Source organism: Carcharodon carcharias, chromosome 26, assembly GCF_017639515.1.
Source record: "Carcharodon carcharias isolate sCarCar2 chromosome 26, sCarCar2.pri, whole genome shotgun sequence".
Lineage (NCBI taxonomy): Eukaryota > Metazoa > Chordata > Chondrichthyes > Lamniformes > Lamnidae > Carcharodon > Carcharodon carcharias.
The window spans coordinates 14,363,099-14,390,140 of record NC_054492.1 but is presented as its reverse complement, the minus strand read 5'-3'; the positions used below and the strand labels follow the sequence as shown (position 1 = coordinate 14,390,140).

At 44.6% G+C, this 27,042-nt stretch overlaps 1 protein-coding gene across 3 annotated transcripts in view; it reads right to left on the bottom strand.

Moving 5' to 3' along the window:
* The window catches only part of LOC121270006 (multiple C2 and transmembrane domain-containing protein 2-like), a 483,534-nt gene that overhangs the window by 252,140 nt on the left and 204,352 nt on the right, over window positions 1–27,042 (bottom strand). For all 3 annotated transcript variants that reach the window (XM_041175251.1, XM_041175254.1, XM_041175252.1), the window contains exon 5: window positions 5,553–5,695. In XM_041175251.1, the coding sequence (XP_041031185.1) occupies window positions 5,553–5,695 (143 nt within the window). The remainder of the gene's footprint in view (window positions 1–5,552; window positions 5,696–27,042) is intronic.

The following is a 27,042-nucleotide window of genomic DNA, read 5'->3' as shown; positions in this document are numbered from 1 at the left end:
ATAAAGGCACAACTATAATTAAGAAACCGATTCCCTCTACATGGTTTAGCTGCATAACTTGTCTAAAATTCATCCAAAAGTAGTTGAGGTGAAAGTCATAGATGCATTTAAGGGGGAGTTAGATAAATACATTAAGGGAGAAAGGCTTCGCAGGATGCAGGCTTAGATGAAATTTAGCGGGAGAAATCGCGCGTGGAATGTAAACACCAGCGTAGATTAGTCAGCCAAATGGTCTGTTTCTGTGCTGTAAATATAACGTTTTATATATATATGTTGTTGAGCATAACAAGAAATAAGAGAAAGCACAGAATACATGAAGTCAGTATGACAGTAGGGTCAGCCTGAAATCATTCCCTACAGCTGGTCCCAAATGCGAATACCGATCACAGATTCGGTCCTGCCTTGCAGGGAGCTCCATTGACTTCGATCAACCAAAACATGCTGCACTTTACACGGGGGAATCTTTTGAATTACTTGAAAATCTCCAAACAAAAGATTCTTCAAGCGCTCCAGAAGTTTCAATCATACTTTTTCCTCTCGCGTGCTCTGCCCAAAGGCAGGTCTGACCCATAGAACCATGACCTCCACCACGAAGAGGGCAAGGAGGCAGGTCCCGAATCCACCCCAGCCGAAACAGGGATCAAAGCCATACTGTTGGCACCAATCTGGTCCACACTAGCCATCCAGCCAACTGACCAAAGTGCACACCACCCACCCCCTCCCCCCACCCCCCACATCAAGTAGTCAGTTTTTTTTTTTAATTCATTCGTGGGATATGGGCTTCGCTGGCTAGGCCAGCATTTATTGCCAATCCTTAATTGCCCTTGAGAAGGTGGCAGTGAGCTGCCTTCTTGAACCACTGCAGTCCATGTGGTGTAGGTACACCCACAGTGCTTTTAGGGAGGGCATTCAAGGGTTTTGGCCCAATGGCAGTGAAGGAACGGCGATATATTTCCAAGTCAGAATGGTGAATGGCTTAGAAGGGAACTTCCAGGTGGTGGTGTCCCATGTGTCTGCTGCCCTTGTCCTTCCAGATGATAGAGGTAATGGGTTTGGAAGGTGCTGTCTATGGAGCCTTGGTGAGTTCCTGCAGTGCATCTTGTAGATGGCACGCACTGCTGTCACTGTGCATCGGTGGTGGAGGGAATGTATATTTGTGGAAAGGGTGCCAATCAAGCGGGCTGTTTTTCCCTGGATGGTGTCAAGCTTCTTGAGTGTTGTTGGAGCTGCACTCATCTAGACAAGTGAGCAGTATTCCATCGCACTCCTTGTAGGTGATGGACAGGCTTTGGGGAGTCAAGAGGCGAGTTACTTGCCGCAGGATTCCTGGCCTCTGACTTGATCTTTTAGCCACAGTATTTATATAGCTAGTCCAGTTCAGTTTCTGGTCAATGGTAACCCCCAGGAACTTGATAGTAGGGGATTCAGCGATGGTAGTGTCACTGAATGTCAAGAGGCGATGGTTAGATTCTCTTTTGTTGGAGATAGTCATTGCCTGGCACTTGTGTGGCTGCGAATATTACTTGCCACTTGTCAGCCCAAGTCTAGATATTGTCCAGGTCTTGCTGCATTTGGACATTGACTACTTCAGCATGAGAAATCGCGAATCATGCTGAATATTGTGCAATCTTCAGCGAACATCCCCACTTCTGACCTTATGGTGGAAGGAAGGTCATTGATGAAGCAGCTGAAGATGGTTGGGCCCAGGACATTACCCTGAGGGACTCCTGCAGTGATGTCCCGGAGCTGATATGACTAACCTCCAACAACCACAAACATCTTCCTTTGTGCTAGGTATGACTGCAACCAGTGGTGAGTTTTCCCCTGATTCCCATTGACACCAGTTTTGCTAGGGCTCTTAGATGCCACACTCGGTCAAATGCTGATGTCAAGGGTAGTCACTTTCACCTCACCTCTGGAGCCCAGCTCTTTACCTATGTTTGAACGACGGCTGTAATGAGGTCAGGAGCTGAGTGGCCTTGATGGAACCCAAACTGAGCATCAGTGAGCAGGTTATTGCTAAGCAAGTACCGCTTGATAGCACTGTTGATTACCCTTTCCGTCACTTTACTGATGATCAAGAGGAGACTGATGGGGCGATAATTGGCCGGGTTGGATGTGTCCTGCCTTGTGTGTACAGGATATACCTGGGTAATTTTCCACATAGCCGGGTAGATGCCAGTGTTGTAGCTGTGCTGCAACAGCTTGGCTAGGGGTGCAGCAAGTTCCAGAGCACAAGTATTCAGTACTATTGCCGGAATGTTGTCAGGGCCCATAGACTTTGCAGTATTCAGTGCCTTCAGCCTTGATGTCACATGGAGTGAATCGAATTGGCTGAAGACTGGTATCTGGATGCCGGAGATCTCCAGAGGAGGCTGAAATGGATCATCCACCCGGCACTTCTGGCTGAAGATTGTACTGAATGCTTCAGCCTTGTCTTTTGCTGTGGCAACACACACTTTTACATCCATGATGACACTGGTGGTAGTGGCTCCAATTTCTTTCTATCAGCTGGCTGACTAGGAATCTCTCCCACTCTTACTGCCTGCCATTGAAGTTGGAAAGATTTGTAAGCTGATACGCAATCTGTTTGGCTGCATTATGAATACGCCTACCTTGGCCACCAAGTCCTGGAGTGGGAGTTTCTGACTCAGAGGTGGGTAAGCCTATCACTACGCTTCAAGGCCTCCTCTTCAACAATACAGAGATAACAAATGCCTGACGCTCCAGGACTTGGTGGCCAAGGTAGGCGTATTCATAATGTAGCCAAACAGATTGCGTATCAGCTTACGAATCTTTCCAACTTCAATGGCAGGCAGTAAGAGTGGGAGAGATTCCCAGTCAGCCAGCTGATAGAAAGAAATTGGAGCCACTACCACCAGTGTCATCATGGATGTAAAAGTGTGTGTTGCCACATCAAAAGACAAGGCTGAAGCATTCAGTACAACCTTCAGCCAGAAGTGCCGAGTGGGTGATCCATCTCAGTCTCCTCTGGAGGTCCCCAGCATCCAGATGCCAGTCTTCAGCCAGTTCGATTCACTCCATGAGTAACAAAACCCACTAGTTCCAATTTAATTGCAAATCTGGAAAGGTGAGAAATTGTAGCATGAGCAGCAATAATTGATATTTCTCATATCAAAATCAGACTTCACATACCAAGCCAATTGCACTGCACACTACATACATCCAGAGTTATATGCCACACATAAATTTAAATTCCCTTTTGGCTCTGCTCAAAGCTACTATTTATATTCTGTCAGTCAGAATTATAATTTATAGCATAACAGAATCTGATGTCATGTTTTCAATGGGTTAGTTTAACTATCAGTGTTCAATTCTCATTGTGAATGACTAACCAGTTTGTATGCTTTCAACAGAGTGAGTCATGTGGTATTAGAGTGTTTCCCACTTCAATCGAGTGTGTCACTGTCAGTGTGACATGGTTTCCAGGCCTCTATCTTACTTTTAAAGAGTGTCTGCAGCTCAGGAGGACACTAGGTATTACAGTGGCTCACATTCTGTCATGGTCTCAAGATAAGGTTATCATGTTTGGCCTAACTGCTTCACCCCTCCCTCCCTACTTCATCGCACCCTACCTGCACATCCTTCTATTGTTTCCTCCCTCGTGTTTATCTTGCTTTCCCTCAAGTGCCTTAGTGATATTTGCCTCGTTTGTTCCTTGTGGTACCGGTTCCACACACTAACTACTCTCTGGGCAAATAACTTTCTCATGAATTCTTTGTTGGATGTTTTACATGACTATTTTGTACCTCCAGTTTCGGACTCTCCCACTGGTGGAAACATCGTCTCTACATTTACCATTTCAAATCCCTTCACAAGTCTTAAAGAGCTCCACAGGCCACCCCTTACCTTCCTCTTTTTGAGAGGAAAGAATCCTGCCCGTTCAATCTTTTCTGATATGCAATATGGTAACGTCCTTCCGAGTCTTTATTGTACCTTGGCCAGTGTCCCTGTGTCCTTTTTGTAATATGGTAATAAATCAGTGCTAATTGGTGCCAGAATGAGGACTATCAAATGTCAGGACCTTTTCCCCAGGTTTCAGCCTGCTCAGGTTTACTTTAACTGCCGTGTTCACCCCCAAAGTTCACGGAACTTGGTCCATAACATCCCAATTAATTTAAATCTGAACCTGAGGCCAGAATTTTATGCGCCTCCCGCCCCCAGCAGTTGGGGTGGGGGGAGGCGGGAGGGGTGGTGAGCATGACATTGAGGGGACGGGACTCCCTCCAGGATCCCACCCACCCTGACCTGCTCGTGATCTTACGCTGGGACAGGCAGGGCCTCAGATGGGATAAGCCCGCCCTTGCCCCAATTAAAGTCCTTAAGTGGCCCAAGTGGCCACTTAAGGGCCTTTTACCGCCCACTTCAATTTTTAGGCTGGCGGGTGGATGACAGGTCAAGGGGGAAAACCAGGAAATGAGCAGAGTTTGAAACTCAGGTGGGAAGCTGGGGCCAGGGAAGGGCCTCCATCAGAAGGCCCCTTCTGAATGGAGGCACTCTCCTTTTAAGGCTCGGTAACCTCCGTACCTCTCTCCCCTGCTGACCTATCCCACGGGACCCCGATTGCCTCCCCCCCGCACCCCCCCCCACCCCCCCACCCACCCCCCCACCACCACACCAATCCTTGCAAAGACCCAGGCCTTTCCTACTTTCCCTGTCCTGGGACCCCTGCCACTTATCTCTCCACCGGTTCTCGGCACTTAGTTCCAGGCAGCTCCCTGCGGTGCCTCTTCCAGCCACTGCAGCACTGTTCCTGGAGGAACTGGAGAACTGCTGGCCAGTCAGATTGCGGGCAGCTCTCCAAGGCGGGATTTCCTCTTTGTGACGGTGGGAACCCGTGCCTTATGCGAATCAATGCTGGTTAAAGTGTGAATGGCAATGGGCCTCCTGTAATCGGTGGGGCTGTGTTCCCTGCTGACTCTTCGGCCCCAAGCCATCCTGAAAATTCAGACCTTAGAATCACAGAATGGATACAGTGCAGCAGAAGGCCATTCAGCCCATCATGTTTGTGCCGGCTCTCTGCAAGAGTAACTTAGCTAGTCCCATTCCCCCGCCTTTCCCCATAGCCCGGCAATTATTTTCTCTTCAATCTCTTTTGAGAGCCACGAATGAATCTGTCTCCACCACACTCTCAGTCAGTGCATTCCAGGTCCAAACCACTAAAGTAGCAGAATGCTAATATTATCCTCTGACATTATAAACAATTGGCAATGCAATAACCTGACCTTAAGCACTGAAAAACAACTTACAACTAAAATATAACCACTGATCCAACCAGTCAACCAACCTAAAAATATTATCGCTGACCTTGAAACCAGCTAAAATATAACCATTTATGCTAACCACCGAATCCAAGGAAAGAGTAACCATTGACCCTCCCACCAATTCCAACCAAACCCCAACCGCTGAACCAAAGCACTGAATCCCATCAAAATAGGATCACTGAATCTCTCAATATAACAACACTTATTATGATAGATAGGGTTTTCCCAAACCACAATACATCTTGGTACATTCAGTTTTTCTTTTACCTTGACATACAGCTTTTGATTTAAGTTCTTGATTGGAACGACAAAGGTCTCGTCCCATCGAGGGTTTAAGTTTCTGTACACGATCTTGCTCTTGTACAGCGTTTTACCAGCCAGTTTGAATTTGACATAAGGGTCACTTGTACCTGCAAAACAAATTAAATGAATTGTATCACTGATGTCCATGACAACTTCTGCAGATAGCCTTAGAGAGTAATCAACATTATAAGTAATCCTTCATTAATGTTGAAGCCATACATGAAACCATCTCCACTTTAATCTGATAGCATTTCTGGGGGAAAAGTCCCTTTGTTACAACACAGTAACCAGGAAGAATTAAATCCACTAAAGTTGTATTGAACTCCTTACTACTTTCATTTATTTTTTACTTCAAGGGCAAAATTACAATTGATTTCAAATTACTAGAAACGATGGGCGGAATTTAATGCCTTCCCCCATGGCAAGTTTGGCTGGGGTGGAGGGGGGGGGGGGGGGTGCAATTAATCAGGTGGGAGGGAGGTGGTCCTCACCTTCCAACCCACACCCCAACTAAATCTGTGGGGGCAAGGCCGGTGGACACTCTTTCCCACCTGGCTGCCTATTGAGACCCTTAAGTGGGCAATTAATACCCACTTAAGGGCTTGATCCTGCTGCCGCTGGTATTAACCCTGTTGGGGCCGGAGTTGGGTTAGGGGGGGCGTGGGTCATGCTTGTCACATGGAAAACACAACAAGCAAACCATGCGGGGCTGCTAGTGGGTTCCTGGGGGATGGTCTTCAAAGGCACTCAGTGCCTGATCGAGGGGTCGACATCTGAAAGGGGGGAGGCTGAGGGCCACACCCACTCCCTTGCTGCCTAACTCTCCTAACCTCCCCCCTCTCCCATAACCCCCCCACCCTATAACCCCCCCCTCCTGCCTTCACTCACCTGTGGCCTGGGGCCCAGTGAAGATACTAGGCCTTGTGAGGGTGTGCACGAGGCCTGTTGGCTCTGGATGGCTGGCAGCTTTCGGCAGGCAGGACCTCCCCCCTTGGGATCCTTGATCCATCGGAAGTCTCAAGTAAGTGCCTATGTGGAAATTATTATGGCGGAAAGAGGCGACGCGGGGGCTTTTTATCAGCACTCCAGCTAGGAGGCAAGATCAGGGTGACCGACTCGTGGTGAAGTATTTCGGGGGATGCTTTGGCATCGGTGCAACATGTAAGAGCAGGGCTGGGCAGTACAGCTGCCAGAGTTGAGACAGCGGGGGATGGGGGTGGGGGTGGGGTGTACAGCTGCCAGAGTTGTGACAGCGGGGGATAGGGGTGGGGGTGGGCAGTACAGCTGCCAGAGCTGTGACAGCGGGGGATGGGGGTGGGGGGTGGGCAGTACAGCTGCCAGAGCTGTGACAGCGGGGATGGGGGTGGGGGGTGGGCAGTACAGCTGCCAGAGCTGTGACAGCGAGGGGAATGGGCGGTCAAAGCCGTGAAAGCGGACTGTGGTGCCGGAGCTTTTCCCAAAGGGAAGATGAAAGAGCAGAGCGCTGCGCACATGCGTCGGTGTGTTCTGTGCATGCGCAGAGAGCCACCCATTGCAAATACAGGAAAAACGGCAACCCAGCCTCAAACGCGGGACAACCAAGCCTACTTCAGGCCAATCCCACAAAATCCAGGACAGCCCGTCACTCCGGACGCCATCCCTGTCGCCTCCATTAAATACCACCCGAGGTGTCAACAGTCATCACTGGGGAACAGGGGCAAACCTCAAGAATTCACATACCCCCACCTTAAGTAACTTTTCTGACATTCTCCACTCCGGCAAACTGCAATTTCTGCATCCTTTTAGGATTGCTCTCCCCACATTAAAAAAATGAGGGAATTCTGGGTTACCTGCAGCTTTAGCTACATTCTCCTAACTGTGTGCTTTCACACAGCCTAAGACCTATATTCAAGGCCTTCTTTGAGCGGTAATGTTTTTCAGGGGCAAGGAACCAGGGGGCAGCTTTTTCCAGTACCCTAAATAGTGCAAAGGCTCTACTGAGGACAGGTTGCACTATCCACGAGGTACAAGAATGGTTAAGCAGATGGAATTGCAACTTGCATATGGCACAGCTCGCAAGTCTGATGCTTTTAATTAATAATTCAGGCATCCAGCTTTCAATTCAGGCCCGTGCATTTAATCTTTTCTTCTGCTTTTCTCCTGGTCTCCTCATCACCAGCTCACCAAACTCCCCGACAGCTCAGGCGAAGCAACATTGAAAGAGCTAGGATTAGGAGGCCAGAGGGAAAAAGGCTCGATTTGTCCTGCTGTCTTCCATTACAGTGGCTTGAAAGAGCACAGAGAACCTCCTGCCAAATCATGTCTGATACTGAGGAAGACCAGTGAACAGCCAGTAACTCACTGAGCTGCTATTCATTAAATGGCTGAGAACAGTAAACCAGTTACCAACTGCAGTCCACGATGATCTGAGTAACTCTGATCACAGGTGACAGGAAGGAATTTTCCTCCTTCCTTGCTGTCTGCTTTTGGAACAGCTCCAAAGGTTTGTTCAATCACTAACTGCAACGTACATTACATAACAACAACAAAAAAAAAAGGGTTCGTGTGTTATGGAGAACAGAAGATAGATACTTAAGCGACACTCAGCATCACGTTGTGCTTTGTGTAGAATTTTTTCTCACTAAAATTAGCAAAGGCGGCAATTTCATAACGAAAGGAACAAAATAAAAATAAAGGAACAGGTTACTCGGCCCCAATTTTCATGGTGGTACTTGAGGAATCAGTTAATTTACTGCCTCCTCTGCTCCAAGTCTTAATCTGTCTCCTATCATGTCATCCAAAAAAAAAGGAGTCAATATCAGAGTCTGGTAACTATTAGGGTTGCCAACCATGATTGAATCCATTCCTGGAGGTTCCATCACATGACTTGCTCCCATGCTCCAGCCATTAGTCAGCCAAGACAACCATCTTTGTGACGTACTGCCTTCCTACGCCAATTGGAAAGCAAAAAGACTCATTATCCAATTGGATGATGCTTGGCCATCAGCCAATAGCCTTTATTTCCTACTTTCAATATTTTTAGATCTGGTAAAGAGCAGTGTTCAAAAAAAATGACAAAAAAAAAGCCTTCTTTTAATGATGCTTTTTCTCCAGGGTTGCACACAGCAGTACATATCCTGGAGATTGATGTTCAATTCCTGGAGACTCCAGGCCAATCCTGAAGGATTGGCAACTGTAGTAAATTCAGGCCATTTACCTGCTACCAATCATGTCAAAGTTAGTTGAAGCCAAAATGCACGGAAAGCCTCGCAACATCTTGAGTAGTCCATATATCCAGGTCAGCCACTTGACTTCAGGCTTAATCTGACCAGTTGTTAACACTCTCAATCTCCTTGCTCAGAAATTGAGTCATTCTTACATGCCCAACATACAGGCAGAACAGTAACCTTCGAGGTCTTTTAGGTAGATACTGTCTGACTGAGAAGCTAATCAGTTGGCAGATCTGATTAATTGTGGAAGGGATATGCCATTTTTTTTAAAAAAAAAAGAGGAACACATCTGCACAGTAAATGGATATCCTTTTCTTTAAATTGTCACAGCTATTGAAGAGTCACACTCTTATTCTCAACTTCATCGATGACCTGGAGGAGCTCATCAAAGGTGCTGATGTTGTTTGTGAATTTTTATGTCCTTTATAAACTCTTTAACTCTCCAGCTGAAAAACATTGACCATTTCTTACTGCCCAACATGGACAAGTAGTGAGGTGGGATGAACGAAATGGGCATTCTCCATTAACACGAATATATATTTGCTACTCCGCCCCTGTTCAGTTTGGAGTGGGTTGCTTTGGTATTTCACTTCAACGGGACTCCAAGAGTTAAGCTACGAGGAGATATTAGACAAACAAGAGCTGTATTCCCTGGAATTCAGAAAATTGAGGGGAAATTTGATCGAAGTTTCCAAGATATCAAGGAGAAGGGATAGTGCAGTTTGAGCACTTCCACTAGTCGGGAAATCTAGGACTTGGAGTCACGAGGCGGGATTTTCTGCACCCGCCCATCGCTGGGATCTTCCGGTCCCGCCGCAAGTCAATGGACTTCTGGCTGGGGCACCGCCTCACCCGCTGTGGGTCCCACCTGCGACAGGGCTGGAAAATCCTGGCCATGGTCTAAAAATCAGAGTCAAGCCTTTTAGGAGTGAAATTAGAAAAAGCTTCTTCACACAAAAGGTGATAGAAGTTTGGCACTCTTCCACAAACAGAGATTAATGCTGGATTAATTGTTAATTTTAAAACCATAATTGATATTAAGAGATATGGGGCAAAGACAGGTAGTTGGAGTTAGGTCGCAGATCAGCCATGATTTAGTTGATTGGTGGAACAGGCTCAAGGGACTGAATGGTCTCCTCATGTTCCAATGTTTCTACCCGGGGCCAAACAAAGAACTGAGATGCCTGGATAAATTAGCAGGAAACGGAGAATCCTGAAGAAAACACACTTATATTTATCACTTCTACAAAGCCCGTTTGTTCAGTAATGTAGTACTATAGGGTGGGATTCTCCAGCCCTTGCCCGCTACCAGGATCATCTGGTTCTGCTGAAAGTCAATGGACCTTTGCTGGGCCATTGAATCTCCCACAGCGGGTCCCACCATGATGGGGCCAGAAAATCCAGGCCAGTGTCTTTTTTCCATAGGAGTAGGCCATTTAGGCCTTCGAGCTTGCTCCACCAGAACATGGTTGATCTGATTATGGCCCTTTTTGGCAGGTGGTGGAGTAAGTCATCTCTCCATATAGATCAAACCTATTCAGGGGTGGAATAAGTGAATGGGACCCACTCAATGCCAGCATCTACAACCAACAGCATTGAAGAGATGCAATCAAGGTCTAATCTATGACCAAGGGATCATCACAAGTAGTCATTTTTCACTCAAGTCATATTTCATGTTGCAAAGGGGCCTCAGTGTTCCATAGCGATCCAACAGTTCTCCCCATGGAATACGGGCAGAGACCTCATCCACCCCTTATCCCGTCAGTGGGTATCACAGACAATATCAATCTCCTTTGCATGTGGAAGTTCAAAGGCAGAGTGAACCATAAGCACATAAGAAATAGGAGGAGGAGTAGACCACACGGTCATTGAGCCTGCTCTGCAATTCAATACGATCATGGCTCATTAGCCTTCAGCTCCTTTTCCCACCCACTCCCCATATCCCCTAATTCCCTGAGACACCAAATATCTGTCTGTCCCAACCTTAAACGTATTCAACAATGGAGTATCCACAACCACCCGCTGTAGAAAACTGCAAAGATTCACAACCCTTTGAGTGAAGAGATTCTTCCTCATCTCAGTCCTAAATGATCAGCCTCTTATCCTGAGACTGTGCGCCCGTGTTTTAGATTCCCTGACCTGAGGAAATAACCTCAGTGTACACCCCATCAAGCCCTTTCAGAATTTTGTAGGCTTCAATGAGATCGCCTCTCATTCTTCTAATCTCCAGGGAATATAGGCCCAATTTACTCATCCTCTCATCAGAGGACAACCTCCTCATCCCAAGCGACATTTATTGATCTGGCGTTCCTGAAACTGTGGGAAAATCTGTGATTTTTCTCTAACATTGGTGTTTTTTTTAGTATTGTGGAATGATACAGCACAGTTAGGAACAAAAACAGAAACAGAAATACCTGGAAAAACTCAGCAGGTCTGGCAGCATCGGCGGAGGAGAGCACAGTCGATGTTTCGAGTCCCCATGACCCTTCTGTTCTGTTCTGTTGAAGGGTCATGGGGACTCGAAATGTCAACTGTGCTCTCCTCCGCCGATGCTGCCAGACCTGTTGAGTTTTTCCAGGTATTTCTGTTTCTGTTTTTGTTTTGGATTTCCAGCATCCGCAGTTTTTTGCTTTTAGCAGTTAGGAGGCCTTTTGACCCTTCGTCTCCATACCAACTGCTTGATTAGTCCCACTAGCCATTTAGTCCCACTCCCTGCTCCTTCTCCATCATCCTGTAAAAATTTCCTTTTTCAAGAATGCATCCAATTCACCCTTTTGGGAGCTATCAGCAAATCGGTTTCCATCACCCTTTCCGACAGTTGTTTCTTTTTTAAATTTGTTTAAGGGACGTGGGCATCACAGGCTGAGCCAGCATTTATTGCCCATCCCTAATTCCCTTGAGAACTGAGTGGCTTGCTAGGCCATTTCAGAGGGCATTTAAGAGTCAACCACATGTAGGCCAGGCCAAGTAAGGACAGCAGATTTCCTTAGTGAACATATTAGTGAACGAGATGAGGTTTTTTTTTAAATGACAATCAACAATGGTTTCATGGTCATCATTAGACTTTTAACTCCAGATTTTTATTGAGTTCAAATTCCACCATCTGCCATGGTGGGATTTGAACTTGGGACCCCAGAGAATGGCCCTGGGTCTCTGGCTTACCAGTCCAGTGACAATACCACTACACCAGTGCCTCCTCCTCTAGTGCAATGCAGATCATAACTCTCATGTCATGGTGCACGAGCAGAAAAATGACTAAATAGCAAAGCAGAGCAGGTTATTTACTGGAGCTTCCAGCAGCCCGAGGGATAAAACTGATTCAAGTTAATTGCTTTACATTCTATTCATATCATTTTGATGTTAAAAGCCAGAGGCTCTAGGGGCACAGGTTCAAATCCTACCACAGCAGCTGGTGGAATTTAAATTTAATTAATTAATCCAAAAAAAAAATCTGGAATGAAAGCTAGCCTCAATAGTGACCATGAAACCACCATCCATTGTGATTTTAAAAAAAACCCATCTGGTTCACTCGTGTCTGTTAGGGAGGGAAATCTGCCATCCTTACCTGGTCTGGCCTACATGTGACTCCAAAATCACAGCAATGAAGTTGACTCGCAACTGCATTCAAAAGGCAATTAGGAATGGGCAACAAATGCTGGCATTGCCAGCGATGCCCACGTCCCATGAAGAATTTTAAAAATATAATTTTGAAAAGAAATGTACAAAACTGCCAGCACAAGTTCTGATTGTGTCAAACAGATGGTCCTGCCCTGGTCTAAATGACTGTTCCACTCATTGTTGTGCAGCGTCTCAATTGTTGCATTATCGGTTTAAATCTACTAACCATTCCTTGAGTCTAAGGAGCAACTTGATTTTTATCCACAACCCTGAACAGGCAGGATTCAGCAACCTGAGCCGAATCCTAATGCATCCTCACCAGGGTCTACGTGAATGATCTTAAAAATTAGATGCTTGTTCTGTTTCCAGCAAAAATTTATGTAATTTTGATTATTCTACATTAACCTAAATGTTGTAAAATAAATTGTAGTTCAGCCCAACCAAGAACTAGTTTACCGAATTAAACAAGTTTAATTCTTTTAAAAGAAAAGTTAGCATTTTCTTCAGTGTAAGTCAATCTTTCCCACCGAATCTCAGATGGCGCATTGTAGATTTTTTTCCAATTTGACTGCATCTAATTTCAATCCCATTTTCATGTGTCAAAGAGGACAATTATATTCTAGAATTAACAATCAGTTCAAGCAGGAACAATAGGCCGAGAGAGCGTAAAGTCAAAACTGCCACATTCAAATGTGACCAAGTTTACAATCAACAGTGATAAGTAGTGCTCACTTTCGATGTGATTAATAGGGGCAGGCAACTTGAGTAGAAACACAAGTAGAGATTAGGAATTTATACAGACTGCGCAAATAGTTATTTTTGGATTCCAAACCATAACAGCTTTACTAGGCTAAAAAAAACTGTCATAGCTCTTTGAAGTTCGACTGTGCCAGCTGATAAATATTACTAAAACTGCTTTTTGTTAACATCTGCACACAAGCTAATAACTGATGCAAAATTTTGATCTATTGTTTGGGAGTGGGGGGTTGGGGGGGGATATGTTAACATGTAGCCATTAGAGCTCTTCAGAAAAACAAGGTGACACTTTCACTTGGTAGGTTGAAAATCTTCATAAAAGCGTGCTGTAAATGCCAAGCGTGGGTGTGTAAGAATAAGAGAGCAAGCGTGTGCAAGAGTGTGCGAGCGCGCAGGAGAGGAAACGCGGGCGGGCGAGACGAAACCCGGGCGGACGAGACGAAACCCGGGCGGACGAGACGAAACCCGGGCGGGCGAGCAAGCGGGAGGCATGGCAAAAAACACAGTGCTGCCCATTTAAGCAAACCAAAAGGTTTTGCGTCAGCAAGCGTAGCTGTAGCATTCTGCTCCCCTGCACTGCAATCTCCAAATATATATTTTTTTTAAAGTTTGAAGCGCCTTTTATTTATTTATTTTTTTTAAAACTCACATCTCTTGAAGCTGCATTATCGACCACTTTCTTGTAACTGTCAACAGAGCAGTTTCTGCTGCACTCTCTTAATTTAGGTAAATATAAATAGTGGCTAGTATCAGAGATAGTGTTCTCTTCCACGCCTCCGTCTAAAATGCGCAAAGGCATTAGTTAAATTTCTTCAAACGGTTGCACAACTGCTCTTTTTAAGCAGTAAATTTTTCCCACATCTTTGACATCTTAAGAGTTGCGAAGGGCAGATCAAAGTTTAACTAAGTGGCTGCGCGGTTTCTCAAAATGTCTGGAAGTCTTAAAATGGCCTTCGGCCTTGACTGATTTCCTTTTCAAGGTGTCTTTTTCTTTTACTTAATACATTCCAGTACAAGTTTGCTCCTAAATAACACAAACCATCTAATCAGTACTATGGTCTGTTAGTCTCTCTTACGTGGATCTTATGCAAATCTGCCGGGAGCACCTTTCACTGGCAGCTTTATCCCTTTACTTTGTATTCAGAGGCGTAATGGGATGGAGAAGGATTTCAGGCAGAGAGGCCTAGCTTTAATCAGTGAGTAGCTCTGGGATCAGTTGTCATGCCCGTCAGATTAAACACTAAATGAATATCTCAAAACTTCACTCATCAGTGTCACTTTCCCTCATGCAAAGGATAATGGGTAATCCTCCAGACAGGTGGAACACAACATTTGACAGGCTAATAATGTTACAACTATTCCAAGGCTGAATAATAAAACGCCGGAGTGAATGATGATATTAAACCCAGCATTAATAGAGGAGGATTACGCCTCACAAAGCTGGTCAGGAAAAGTGTCAAGTTAGTGGACCTTGACTGTTGGTAAAATAATTGGGAGAGAAATGTGTGGTAATTGTATACAGAAGCTATGTGTCTCCTGTCGAACAAGTAACATCTCAACTAGGCAGCTTTCGAGCAAAAGGAGAGGGGATAAAAAAAGCTCCGTTGGTCCAAAATAGGAGAGCAGCTTTGGGAAAATGCACATTAAAATGTAAACTCTGTTGTGTTTTTATACGATCCAGCAGTGAGAAGCTGAACCAAAGTGTTTCAATCAATCATCTTTCTCTTTTCTAAACATGCTGGTATAGTAATTAAAAAGTTCCTTCGACACGACAGTTGCAGAAGGCGCTGCGACTATTCAATTACACAACTAATAACGAGAGCTACAGCACTCAATTAGTACTTGATAGAAAGTTATGGCAAAAAAAACTACTTGTGCCTTGCCTTTGCCATTTCTGTGGCATAAGTAATATATTCCAATGGGATTACTTCAGTTAGATTAGACAGCTTCTTGGATCCCATTGCATTAGAGTGGAGAGCTGCACTGTCAAAATTCTGATGCTCCTCGGAGATAACTATGCAGCTATCAATGAAGACTGGGGTCTGCACAGAACACGTTGCAACTGATGGAAAAAAAAACACATCATGCCCTGTTTTTCTTTCCCCAAGAAATAGAAATAAATGCTATTTCTCCCGCTCGCTGTTGTTCACCACTAGCCAAGTAAGTAAATCAATAGTGAAAGGTAGATGTGCATCAATACAGCACCTGTCACAACCCCACATCTCAGGAGCACTCTGCAGTCACCACGAGTACTCCAAGTTTAATTACTGTTGGGATGTAAGGTGCTGCCACTCTCTTCAGTGCCAGAACTTAGAAAATGATTAAGTCCTTCAAATGCACTGGATAAAACTCATCTGCCAATCATCAGCGAATCTCAGTGACCTCTGCCTATTCCTAGGCAATAATTTGCAATGTTACAGATGGGTTAGATTGAACTCTACAGTCAACTCATTTGAACAGCACCAGGTCGAGCAAAAATGAAGATTTTGGGAAAACTATAGATTGAAAGTCACTTGCAAGTTAGCAAGCCCGCATATCTCTGTCTTTCTTTAGTTTTTGTTTCTGGTTAAGCAATTTTAATTTAAGCAAGTTTCTGGTTCTGCTTCAGGCAGGGGGAAATAAAGCACTATAGTGAGAACACAAACAAAGAAAAATAAAAGTTCACAAAATACAATAACGGGCCAACATCATATAATTTACAGTCCATATCGGTGTCAGCCGTGGTTCAGTGGTAGTACACTCATCTCAGTCAGAAAATTGCAGGTTCGAGTCCCATGCCAGAGACTTGAGCACGTAACCTAGGTTGACTCTCCAGTGCAGAACTGAGGGAATGCGGCATTGTCAGAGGTGTCATCTTTCAGAGAGACGTTAAACCGAGACCCCGTCTACCCTTTCAGGTGGACATAAAAGATTCCCTAGCATCATTTACAGGTGGCCCTGGCAGTGTACCTTGCTGATCAGTTTGACACTCAGGTGTCTTGATCAATATTTATCCTGTAAACCAACATCAGTAAAATGGATTATCTGGTCAATGCTGTTGTAGAAGCTTGCTGTGTACAAATTGGCTGCCTTTATTTCTATTATTCTTTCATGGGATGTGAACCCTACTGTCAAGGCCAGTATTTGTTGCTCATCCATATTTGCCCATGAAAGGATGGTAGTGAGTCACCTTCTTGAAGTTCTGCAATCCATCTGGTGTAGGTAAGCCTACTTATGCTGCTAGGGAGAGAGTTCCAAGATTTTGACCAGTGACAGTGAGGGAAGTCGATATATTTCAAAGTCAGGATTGTCATGAAATCAATTTTATTTTTGACTGCGTTTTGTAAACTAGCACCTGCGGAGATTGCATTTAGGGTACAGGATGTTCTTGTACTTGTTACATTTGATCCTGCCTAGTTACAAGGTGGGACCCTCTTGGAGTGCTTGGATAGGTCACCAAGATCAGTTCAAGGGTCAGTGAAGAGCAGTTCAAAGATCAGTCAGTTTTAGTTAGTCAGAGCGTTAGGAGCAGAAAAAGCTCCATGCAGCTAAAGTGCTGCTGTTTCCTCTGAGGAGCTAGGTTGGCAGGCTCCAGGTGGTGAGGGCTCAGGAGAAGCCCTGTAGTGTTCTGCTGGACATGGCTGCAGAGCTAGAGTTGTGTCCGTGAGCCGGTGCTGGAGTACAGACTCAGGAAGGAGAACATAGTCTCTGAAACCCTGGGAGGTGGGCAGTCATTGAGACAGTCCAAGTCAGAACTACTTTTGGAGGGAATTCCAAGGCTAGATCTTTGAAATGGAAGAGTAAAGACTTGCAATCCCTCATATAAGAGACTGTTTTCATGAGACTCTGTAACTCACAGTGAACACTGATGTCTGGGTGGGTTACTGAGAAATCCATGAGATCTGTGGTTGCATCTGTCATTTATTGTGCAGTGTGGTGCGTTCGACTACAGTTTGCCTGTTAATTCACACATACCTCATGTTGATTATGAATGTTGGAGTATAAGATAGATATTGTAAATTGTATTACTTTTCTGACTGTGTAAAGTTTATTTTGTTTGTTCAAAAACTATGGGATCTTGTAGCTTTATTCTCTTAAGTACCTGCGATCTCAAGTATTGTCTACTTTAAACAAATACTCACTGGTCCCTAAACATATCGTACCAAAAACTTGGGAGTCTAGTCCAGGATCGTAACAGGATGGTGTGTAACTTGCAGGGGAACATGTAGGTTGGTGCTCCCATGCGTCTGCTGCCCTTGTCCTTCTAGGTGGTAGAGATTATGGGTTTGAAAGATGCTGTTGTAGGAGCCTTGATGAGTTGCTGCAGCGCATCTTGTATGTGGCACACACTGCTGCCAATGTGCATCGGTGGTGGAGGAAATAAATGTTTAAGGTGCTGGATGAGGTACCAATCAAGCGGACTGCTATGCCCTGAATTACATTGAGCTTCTCGAGCATTGTTGGCACTGCATTCATCCAGGCAACGGGGGAGTATTCTATCACACTCCTGACTTGTGTCTTGTAGATGGCGGGCAGGCTTTGGGGAGTCAGGAGGTGAGTTACTCACCGCAGAATTCCCAGCTTCTGACCTGCTCCTGTAGCCACAGTATCTATATGGCTGGTCAGTTTTTTGGACACTGCAACAGTAATTACACTTTGAAAGCACTTCATTGGTTTCAAAGTACATGGAAAAAATTTGACTTGGTAAAAGACACTGTATTAATGCAGTTTCTTTCTTTAGAAGCCCTAATATCTATCATCCTCCCAGCAACGCCAGGAGGAGTGCACTCTCACAGCCTCTCTCTTTATTGCCCTGATGTGATGCATTTTCAGCTTTTTCTGTTTTTATTGACAAATTAAGAAGTTTTAATTCCCAGTCAAGAAGTGACAGGCATTTATCTATAAATCACTGACGACAAATTTTATTCTTTTCTCGTACTTGAATTGACACATTGCAGTAGGTTGCTTTTTTGTTGTATGTCCTTGCACTCAACAAAGCCTCTTCATATATATTTTTGCGCTTTCAGAAGTTTCATATAAAGTGGTACGGTTCCAATAGAAGAATTCTAGACAATCTCCGCATTGTAACAGGCTCCACGATAACCCAGAATGCAAATATACATCATTTATCGCTCCCTTGCTAACAGAGAAAGCATATTAAACACTTTTTGTATGCTTCCCTCAATTAGAGGTGATTTATTCACATAATAGTACACAGCAACATTTCTTTTTATTTTTACATAAGTATGTCACATTTAGGAGTTTCAATGTCACAAGTAAAATAACAGCAATCATGAATGGCCAACAAGGAAACTGTTACAGCTTCTTAAACATTAAAATAGCAGTAACAATTATTACCAGTGCACTCAGTATTTTCCTATCATTAATTAATGCTTTGAAAGTAAAACATGCTAAACTATTCATGTAACTGGTCATCTGTCAGGAATCCCTGGTAACAATGGCATCTCCCAGGAAGCCTGTTAATACTGACAAGCACCCAGGAACTCCTGCAAATATTTGTAGCCTCCCAGGGGAGTTGGGGGGAGTGGGTTGGGGAAATAAATATCAGGAGACTCCCATAAATTTTTCACTCGTGTCTCGGTAGCTCTGAAGATGCTCTAAGGTTCCTGGCGATTTTCTCGAGATCCTGAAAACTTCAGGGACTCGTGCAAATACTGACCAACTCCCACGGACCCCCTCCAGCTAGTGACAGTCAGACAGGTCCCTGTAAATTCGGACATACTCCTAGAGGCCTTTGCAAATAGTATGGCCCCTAAGACTGAGTAAGTATTGACACACTCATGAAGCCCCTGCAAATATTGACACGGTCATGAAGATAACTATCGCAACTTCCTAAATCACTGGTGTCTCAAAGGAAAACGGAGATAGTGTCATTAGAATTGCTCCAATGTAATTATAGCATTCCTAAATCAAGACTTGCATAAAGAAAATAGCAGAAATCTGATGTTGATAGATAGGAATTTAATGACCTCATTGACCCTGAGAGCCCAGAGATCCTAGTTTGAGCACCTGTGCTGCAATAAAATGACTTGATTGAACCATTTAATCATAAAGATTAGTAGAGATAACTGTAGATGCGCTAAGAAAAACTGTTTGCTGAAGAGAGCAATGGCTTTGTACTTCGTATATATGAAAAGTTCCTAAAAATATATGCTATTGCACAAATAGTGTTTCTGTTTATTCACAAATAACTTGTTGGTTTATTTATTCTGAGGATGTGGCCATTTACCTATGCTCCTTCATTATTGCTGGAACTCCCTATCCATCAGCACTGTGGCTGTACCTACACCACATAGACTTCAGCAGTTCACAAGATCCACTAACGCCTTCTCAGGGCCAACTGGTGAAGGGCACTACACAAATAATGATTTTAAAACAGAGTCTTTGAGGGACCAGCAAGCACGGGGATGATGGGCGATTGAGACTTGATGTGAGTTTGGATAAAGGCTGCAGAGTTTTGCACGAGCTGAGGTTTATAAAGGGTGGAAGCTGGGAAATATGGCCAAGACAGCAACTGGAACAGTCGAGTCTGAACGTACCATTCAGAAGCAGATGGACTGATGCAACGCAAGAGACTGGTGATAATAATAGTGATGAAAATAAATGCCCTTGTGTTGGAGGGTTTACAGGTTCAGAGCTCAACCCTGGGTGAAACATAATGTTGAGCTTTCCTGATTCAGTCTGGGAGGGGGATGGAATCAGCGGCTAGAGAACAAACTTGTGGTGAGGGTTGAGACAATGGGTATGGAGCAAGCAAGCTAACAACACAGATTCAGTAGAGTGGTTAAGAGAGTGCTGGTTAGATAGAGCTGGTCATCATCAGCGTGCACGTGAAACCTGATGTCACATCTTCAAATAATGTTGCAAAGGGCAAGCAAGAGAGAGGTGGAGACTAAAGACAGGTCTTTGGGGGCTCCAGAAGTAATGGCGCTGGAAGAGAAATCACTGTTGATGTTTCTCTGGCTATGACAGGATTGGTAAGAGTGGAACTGGGTAGTGGAGATTATGAATTTTGAGTGGTGCTGAAGACGGCTTGGCGAGTTGCTGCATTGCATCCTGTAGATAGGACATATTCCAGTGACAGTATGCCACTATATGGAGTGAATATTTAAGCTAGGTGAGGGGGGGTTGGGGGGGTGAGTGGAGGGGGTGGGCTGGGGTGGGGGGGGTTGGTGATGAACAAGTAGACTGCTTTGTCTTGGATGGTGTCGAGCTTCTTTAGTGTTGTTAAGTGTTGCTTTATCTGGGCAAGTGGAGAGTGTTTGATCACACTCCTAATTTGTGCCTTGAGTGACGGAAAGGTTCTGGAGAATCAGGAAGTGAGGCAATCACCGTACAGCCCCCAGCCTCTGACCTGCTCTTCTAGCCACAGTATTCATGTGGCTGGTCCAGTTAAGTTTCTAATCAATAGTAACACCCAAAATGTTGATGATGTGGGATTCAATGACAGTAATCCTGTTGCATGTCAAGGGAAGGCAGTTTACACCCTCTTTTGCTAGAGATGGTCATTGTCTGGCACTCATGTAGCATGAATGTTACTTGCCACCTGTCAGCCCAAGGCTGAATGTCATCTCGGTTTTGTTGCATTTGGATATGGACTGCTTCAGTGCCTGAGGAGTCGCAAGGGGAAATAAACACTGTGCAACATCAGTGAACATCCCCACTTCTGAACTTATAATGGAGGGAAGGTCATTGATGAAGCACCTGAAAACATTTGGATTAGGACACTGCCCTGAGGAGCTCCTGCACTGATGTCCTAGAACTGAGATGATCCTCAACAACCATCTTCCTTTGTACTAGGTCCAACTCCAATCAGTGGAGAGTCTTCCCCCGGAATACTCATCCCAACTCTGGAATTCAGTTCTGTTGTCCATGTTTGGGCCAAGGCTGTAATGAGGTCTGCAGCCCAGTAGTCCTAATGGCACCTGTATTCATAAACACCCTCTTAACATTATGAGAAAGTCACTCACAGCACAGTACATTCATTTTTATTTTAAAATGCTGGATTGTGGTGGCATCACAGTCATCATAGTTAAGAATTAATTTCTACTTCTCTCATGTCCTAGGGTACAATGCTTTAGCTTCAGGTGATGCCTGCCAAAATATCCTTACTGATGTAGTGCATGCGCTTGGAGTAACTATCTTTAATGAAAAATAAGACCACTGTCCAATTATGAACTATGGGAAAAATTCTCCCCCCCAACCCCCCCCAGGAACAGACGGGCGTGCCTCTGATCAGGGCCCCCAATGGGTGCGCCGCCATTGTACATGGGTGGGCCAATTAAGGCCCGCCCAGCATGATGGCCACCAGAAAGCGCTATGTGCTCCCTGTGCGGGCAGGGGGATTCCCTCAGCCGGGAGTGCGCCCTTTCACGCATGCGCACGAAAGAACGCACAGATCTCCCTGAGGCTAAGCGCTACCTCAGGGAGATCAGCTCCGATTTAAAACTTTTACTAAACATGTTTAAAAATTTTCCCTGCCATGTCCCCTCATGTGACACTGTCACATAAGCTGGGACACGTCCATAAGTTTTATTGAAACCTTTCTTAAAGATTTAAATACCCTCATGAAACCTCATCCCGCCCGTGGATAAGGTTTTATGCTTTTTCCGAAGCCTGCCAGGGCTCCCAGCCTGCCCGCTAACCTCAAGGTTGGACAGGCAGGTCCTTTAATGACCTTAATTACTTTCTCAATGGCCTCAATAGGCTGTTGACAGGTCAGCGGGCACGCAGCTGATCTGGCTGTGCCCCCACCGACCTCTAAATTGAAATGATGCTCGGCGACATCGGGAGTTCCACCTGACGCCATCCCGTGTCATTTTACATGTTGGCGAGCGGGCCCCCCCCTCGCTCGCCAACCAGAAGATCCTGCCCTATGGTCGAGAAATTGCTTCTGCCAGTATCAGCAATGAGCCCTTGACATGTTCCTACCACATTCTATTATCTGCTGATTTGAAACAGGCGCTAAGCGGTTTATATGAATCTTCTGGAGAGTTGTGCCATCAGACTGGTGAAACGACAGTGTTGGATTTATTTTACAGCAGAGCAATTTGGCTGAACGAGTTCCAGGCATTTTTGTAGAGAAGCTTTTCCTCGTGTCGCCTTTGCTTCTTTTGCCAATCACCAGTTCCACTGATGTACTCTGGTTCCTTATCCTTCCACCAATGAGAGCATTGAGGTAGTTTCTCCCTACCTCCTCTGTCCAGACCCTTCATGACTTATTCTTTCATGGGATGTGGGCATCGCTGGCAAGGCCAGCATTTACTGCTCATCCCTAATTCCCCTTGAGCTGAGTGGTTTTTTTAGGCCATTTAAGAGTCAACCACAATGTTGTGGGGTCTGGGCTCACATGTAGGCCAGGCCAGGTAAGGATGCAGATTTCCTTCTCTAAAGAGCATTAGTGAGCTAGATGGGTTTTTTTTTTACAACAATCAATGATGGTTTCATGGTCACCATTTGTGAGACTTGCTTTCAATTCTAGATTTATTAACTGGATTTAAATTACACCAGCTGCTACGATAGGATTTGAATCCATGTCCCCAGAGCATTAGCTGGCTCTCTGGATTGCTAGTCCAGTGACAATACCACTACGCCACCATCTCCCCCATGATTTTGAATACCTCTATGCAACTCCTCTCAGCCTTCTCTTCTCCAAGGAGAACAGGCCCAGCTTCTCCAATCTATCCACGTAATTTAAGTTCCTCCTCCCTAGAACAATTGCCATGAATCTTTTCTGCATTCTCACAAATGCCTTCACATCCTTCCTGATGTGTGGTACAACAAACTGGACACAACACTCCAGTTGAGGCTGAAACAGTCTTTTATATAGGTTTAATGTAATCTTCTTGTTTTGTGTTCTATGCTCCTATGGATAAAGCCCAGGACACCATGTACTTTACTAACTACACCCTCGATTTGCCCTGCCACTTCAATGATTTATACACCCAGGTCCCACTGCTCCTGCCCCCCCTTTAGAATTGTACCCTTTATGTTATATTGCCTCATCTCGTTCTTCCTGCCAAAATGTATCACGTCACACTTCTCTGCATTAAATTTAATCTGCCACATTGCAGCCATTCCATTAGCCTATGTCCTTTTGAAGTTTATCACTATCCTCCTCACACTTTACAATACTTCCAAAATTTTGTATCATCCTGTAACTCTGGATGTTCCCGAATTCAGCAGCTGAGTGTGTCCAGAACTCAAACAATTTTCAGCATATGATCAAATTCAGGACAGCGAAAGGATTTTCAAATTTAGAATGCTCTGATCATGGTTGTGCCAGTATTGTTCAGTGTCATTCATTCACTGGTGCTCATGGGGGTAAAGTCATTGGCAGCCTCACATCTGGAGGCACCTGATTCACCACTATGCTAGACAGGTGTGTTCAATTTACATCTTCAGAAAACTTTGGAGTAAAGTTGGCAACAGGAAGATCGGACATGGAGCAGTGTAATTAAGTCACAGGTTCAAGAAATTCTACGCCAAAGCTTTTGGACAGATGAAAGTTATACTGAAGTATCAAGTCCAGTCGCTAATCTGGCTTTGAGGAACAGCTAAGCTAAGAATGTTTTGAGCCTGTCATCTTGTGCTATTGATATGCTCACCTTTCGCCAGCTGTGGGTTTAGTATTGTGTCCTCACAGCTATACTAACAACCAATTTGTGATAATCAGCCAAGCTTGTAACATGGCTCATTTACGCTTGCTAGAAGCAACATACATTCATACACAGGGACCCATTCTCTGCAAACAGAAAGAATATCTTCAAGCCTTGCACCTTTTTTGAACTACCCAGGAGCTTGGGGAGCCTGTAGTTCCCCCTTGCTTTCTCCATGGCAGCGCCTTGGCCAATTGGAGTCGACTTGCCAACCAATCAGCTCCCTTTTATCCTGTAGTATAAATTGTCATGATCGTTTGAAATTTGACATTCTTGGGTTTGTCCTGATGAGTGCAAGGTGAAAAGCTTCAGCAACATGTCTCTCTTATCAGCAATACTCAAGTTTAGTAAATGTTCAGACACCTTGCTCGTGCCCATTGTAGTCAGACATTGTGGGGATATACACAACAATCTTATTACTGCCACATAACTCACAGATGCTCAGGGGGAATGTATTTCACACTGCAAGATAAATTGACTTGCGTTCATAAAAGCTTCAAGGGAAATCTGAGGCTCTCCTGGTAGCGTTGAAGAAAAATTGGACTGGCAGGAATTGCCTCAGTGATATCACCTCAAAGCCGATCTCTGTAAATGATTTGAATACAAAGTGGTGCGAGTGTCCCACTAAATGCTTCCAGTCAATTTCTGAGACCATCTAACAATGAACAGTTCTCTTCCTTTCTCTCTTTCAGTGCATCACTCGAATGAGTGTATTGGCGTTGATACAACACCAATTAGGAGCGTCTCAGATCTCTGGACATTGTTTCCGGGGGTTTGTGCCCCCATATCACTTCTTATAACAAATTAGAAAATCAAAAGTGTTGAGTTTCTGAACAGGGATCGTTTGAAGTTTACTGAAAGCAGATGTCAAGGAAGTCAGACAATTTTAAGACATTAAGATACAGAAAAACAATGAAGAAAGTTGACCCCCAGAGGTCCAGCAAGCATGTGTTAAAAATCTAGAAAGAAAAGAAGTTATATACTTCTTAGATATCAAACACAAAATCTTTACAACTCCAAAGCAGTCTTGTCAAACATGATGACATTAACGTCTCAAGGTCCTTAGTTAGAAAAACATTTCTGTCTATTAGTTTCCAGAGATTTTAAAATTTGGCACAGTGTAGAGTTTATAAAAACAAATCACGATGAAACTTCTCGTGCATTAATCTCACAGATGAGGCTTGATACGAAGCATTAATATTTCAGCAATGAAGAAGTATTTTTGGCGGTTGCTCAGCTCATTATTACAGTGGTGTTACGGAGAGACAAATTACTCAGGAGGGAGGGCAGCATGTTCTTCCTGTAAACAGGAAAAAGGACATTGCAGATCTGGCGAGCCTTACAATGAAAGATAGAAGCGCATAAGCTATTATCCACGAGTTGCTTTCTTGCACAACATTATGTTCAGTCCATGGAGGCAGAAACTCACCTCAGCAGTGCCGCAGAACAGGCGGTATTGGATTAGCTGCCCATTATAATCACCGGCCAATATTTGGTTCATTGCCTTTAATAAAATTGAATATCCTCTGGGACAGATGAAGTGATACCATCCATATTATGCTACCGCCCTAGTCGAATTACTACCCCATTGGGCTCTTATAATGGCGTTCACTTTCAGTTTCACACAAGCCCAAGGTAAATTCCCTACTAATGGAAGCTTACAAAAAGAGATTTTTAATTTGCTGCCTGGATGTGAAACTGGCATCACAGATTGGATGTCTATTAGAAAATCTTTAATTTCCATTGGATGTTTTACAGCTGGGTGGCAAGTTGAAAATCTACCCCATAGTGTCCACAACTCAACTCAGAACGCCAGATAACCATGAAAAAAGAAGGGGCCACTGCTAGCCGGCTGAAAATAATCTTTCACTAGAGCTGCTTCCTGCTCACGCCCACTCAGCCAGCACGACGGGGAGAAAATTCTCCCCTAGACATTACAAAGATAACAAAAAGGCGAAGTTAAAGGCTATGTATCTGAATGCACATTGCATTCATTCATAGCAAAGTAAATGAATTGATAGCACACGTTGAAGTAAATAAATATGATCTGATAGCAATTACAAAAGCACATGGGATCGGGGGTAATATACTGGCATGGATTGAGAATTGGCTGACAGAACGGAAACAAAGAGTGGGAATAAATGGGTCTTTTTCTGGGTGGCAGGTGGAGACTAGTGGGGTACCACAGGGCCCCAGCTATTCACAATATATCTAAATGACTTGGATGAGGGAACCAAACGCAATATTTCCGAGTTTGCTGATGACACAAAACTGGGCGAGGTTGTGAGAAAGGTGCAAGGAAGCTTCAGGCGATTTAGACAAGTTGTGTGTGTGGGCAAACACATGGCAGATACAGGATAACATGGATAAATGTGAAGTTATACACTTCGGTGTGAAAAACAGAAAGGCAGCGTATTATTTAAATGTTGATATGTTGGGAAATGTGGATGTAGAAAGGGATCTGGGTGTCCTTGTACACCAGTCAATGAAAGTAAATAGGCAGGTGCAGCAAGCAATTAGGAAGGCAAATGGTATGTTGGCCTTCATTGCGAGATGATTTGAGTTCAGAAGTAGGGATGTCTTACTGCAGTTATACAGGGCCTTGGTGAGACCAACCTGGAGTATTGTGTGCAGTTTTGGTCTTCCTACCTAAGAAAGGATATACTTGCCTTAGAGGGTGTGCAGCGAATGTTCAATAGGCTGATATGGGGGATGGCAGGACTGTCGTATGAGGAGCGGTTGGTTTGAGTGGGCCTGTATTCACCAGAGTTTAGAAGAATGAGAGGGGATCTGATTGAAATGTATAAAATTCTAACAGGGCTAGACAGGCTGGATGCAGGGAGGATGAATCCCTGGTTGGGGAGTCTAGAACCAGGACCACAGTCTCAGGATACAGGGCAGGCCATTTAAGACTGAGATGAGGAAATGTTTCTTCACTCAGAGGGTGGTCAACCTGTGGAATTCTCTACCACAGAAGGCTGTGGAGGCCAGGTCACTGCGTATACTCAAGAAAGAAATTGATACATTTTTGGATGTTAGGGGCAGCAAGGGTTATGGAGAGAAAACGGGAATATGGCGTTGAGACAGAGGATCAGCCATGATCATATTGAATGGTGGAGCAGGCTTGAAGGGCCGAATGGCCAATTCCTGCTCCTAGTTTCCATGTTTCTAGAAAAAAGGAACATAGTGGTATTAGGGGCAGTACAGTGAGGG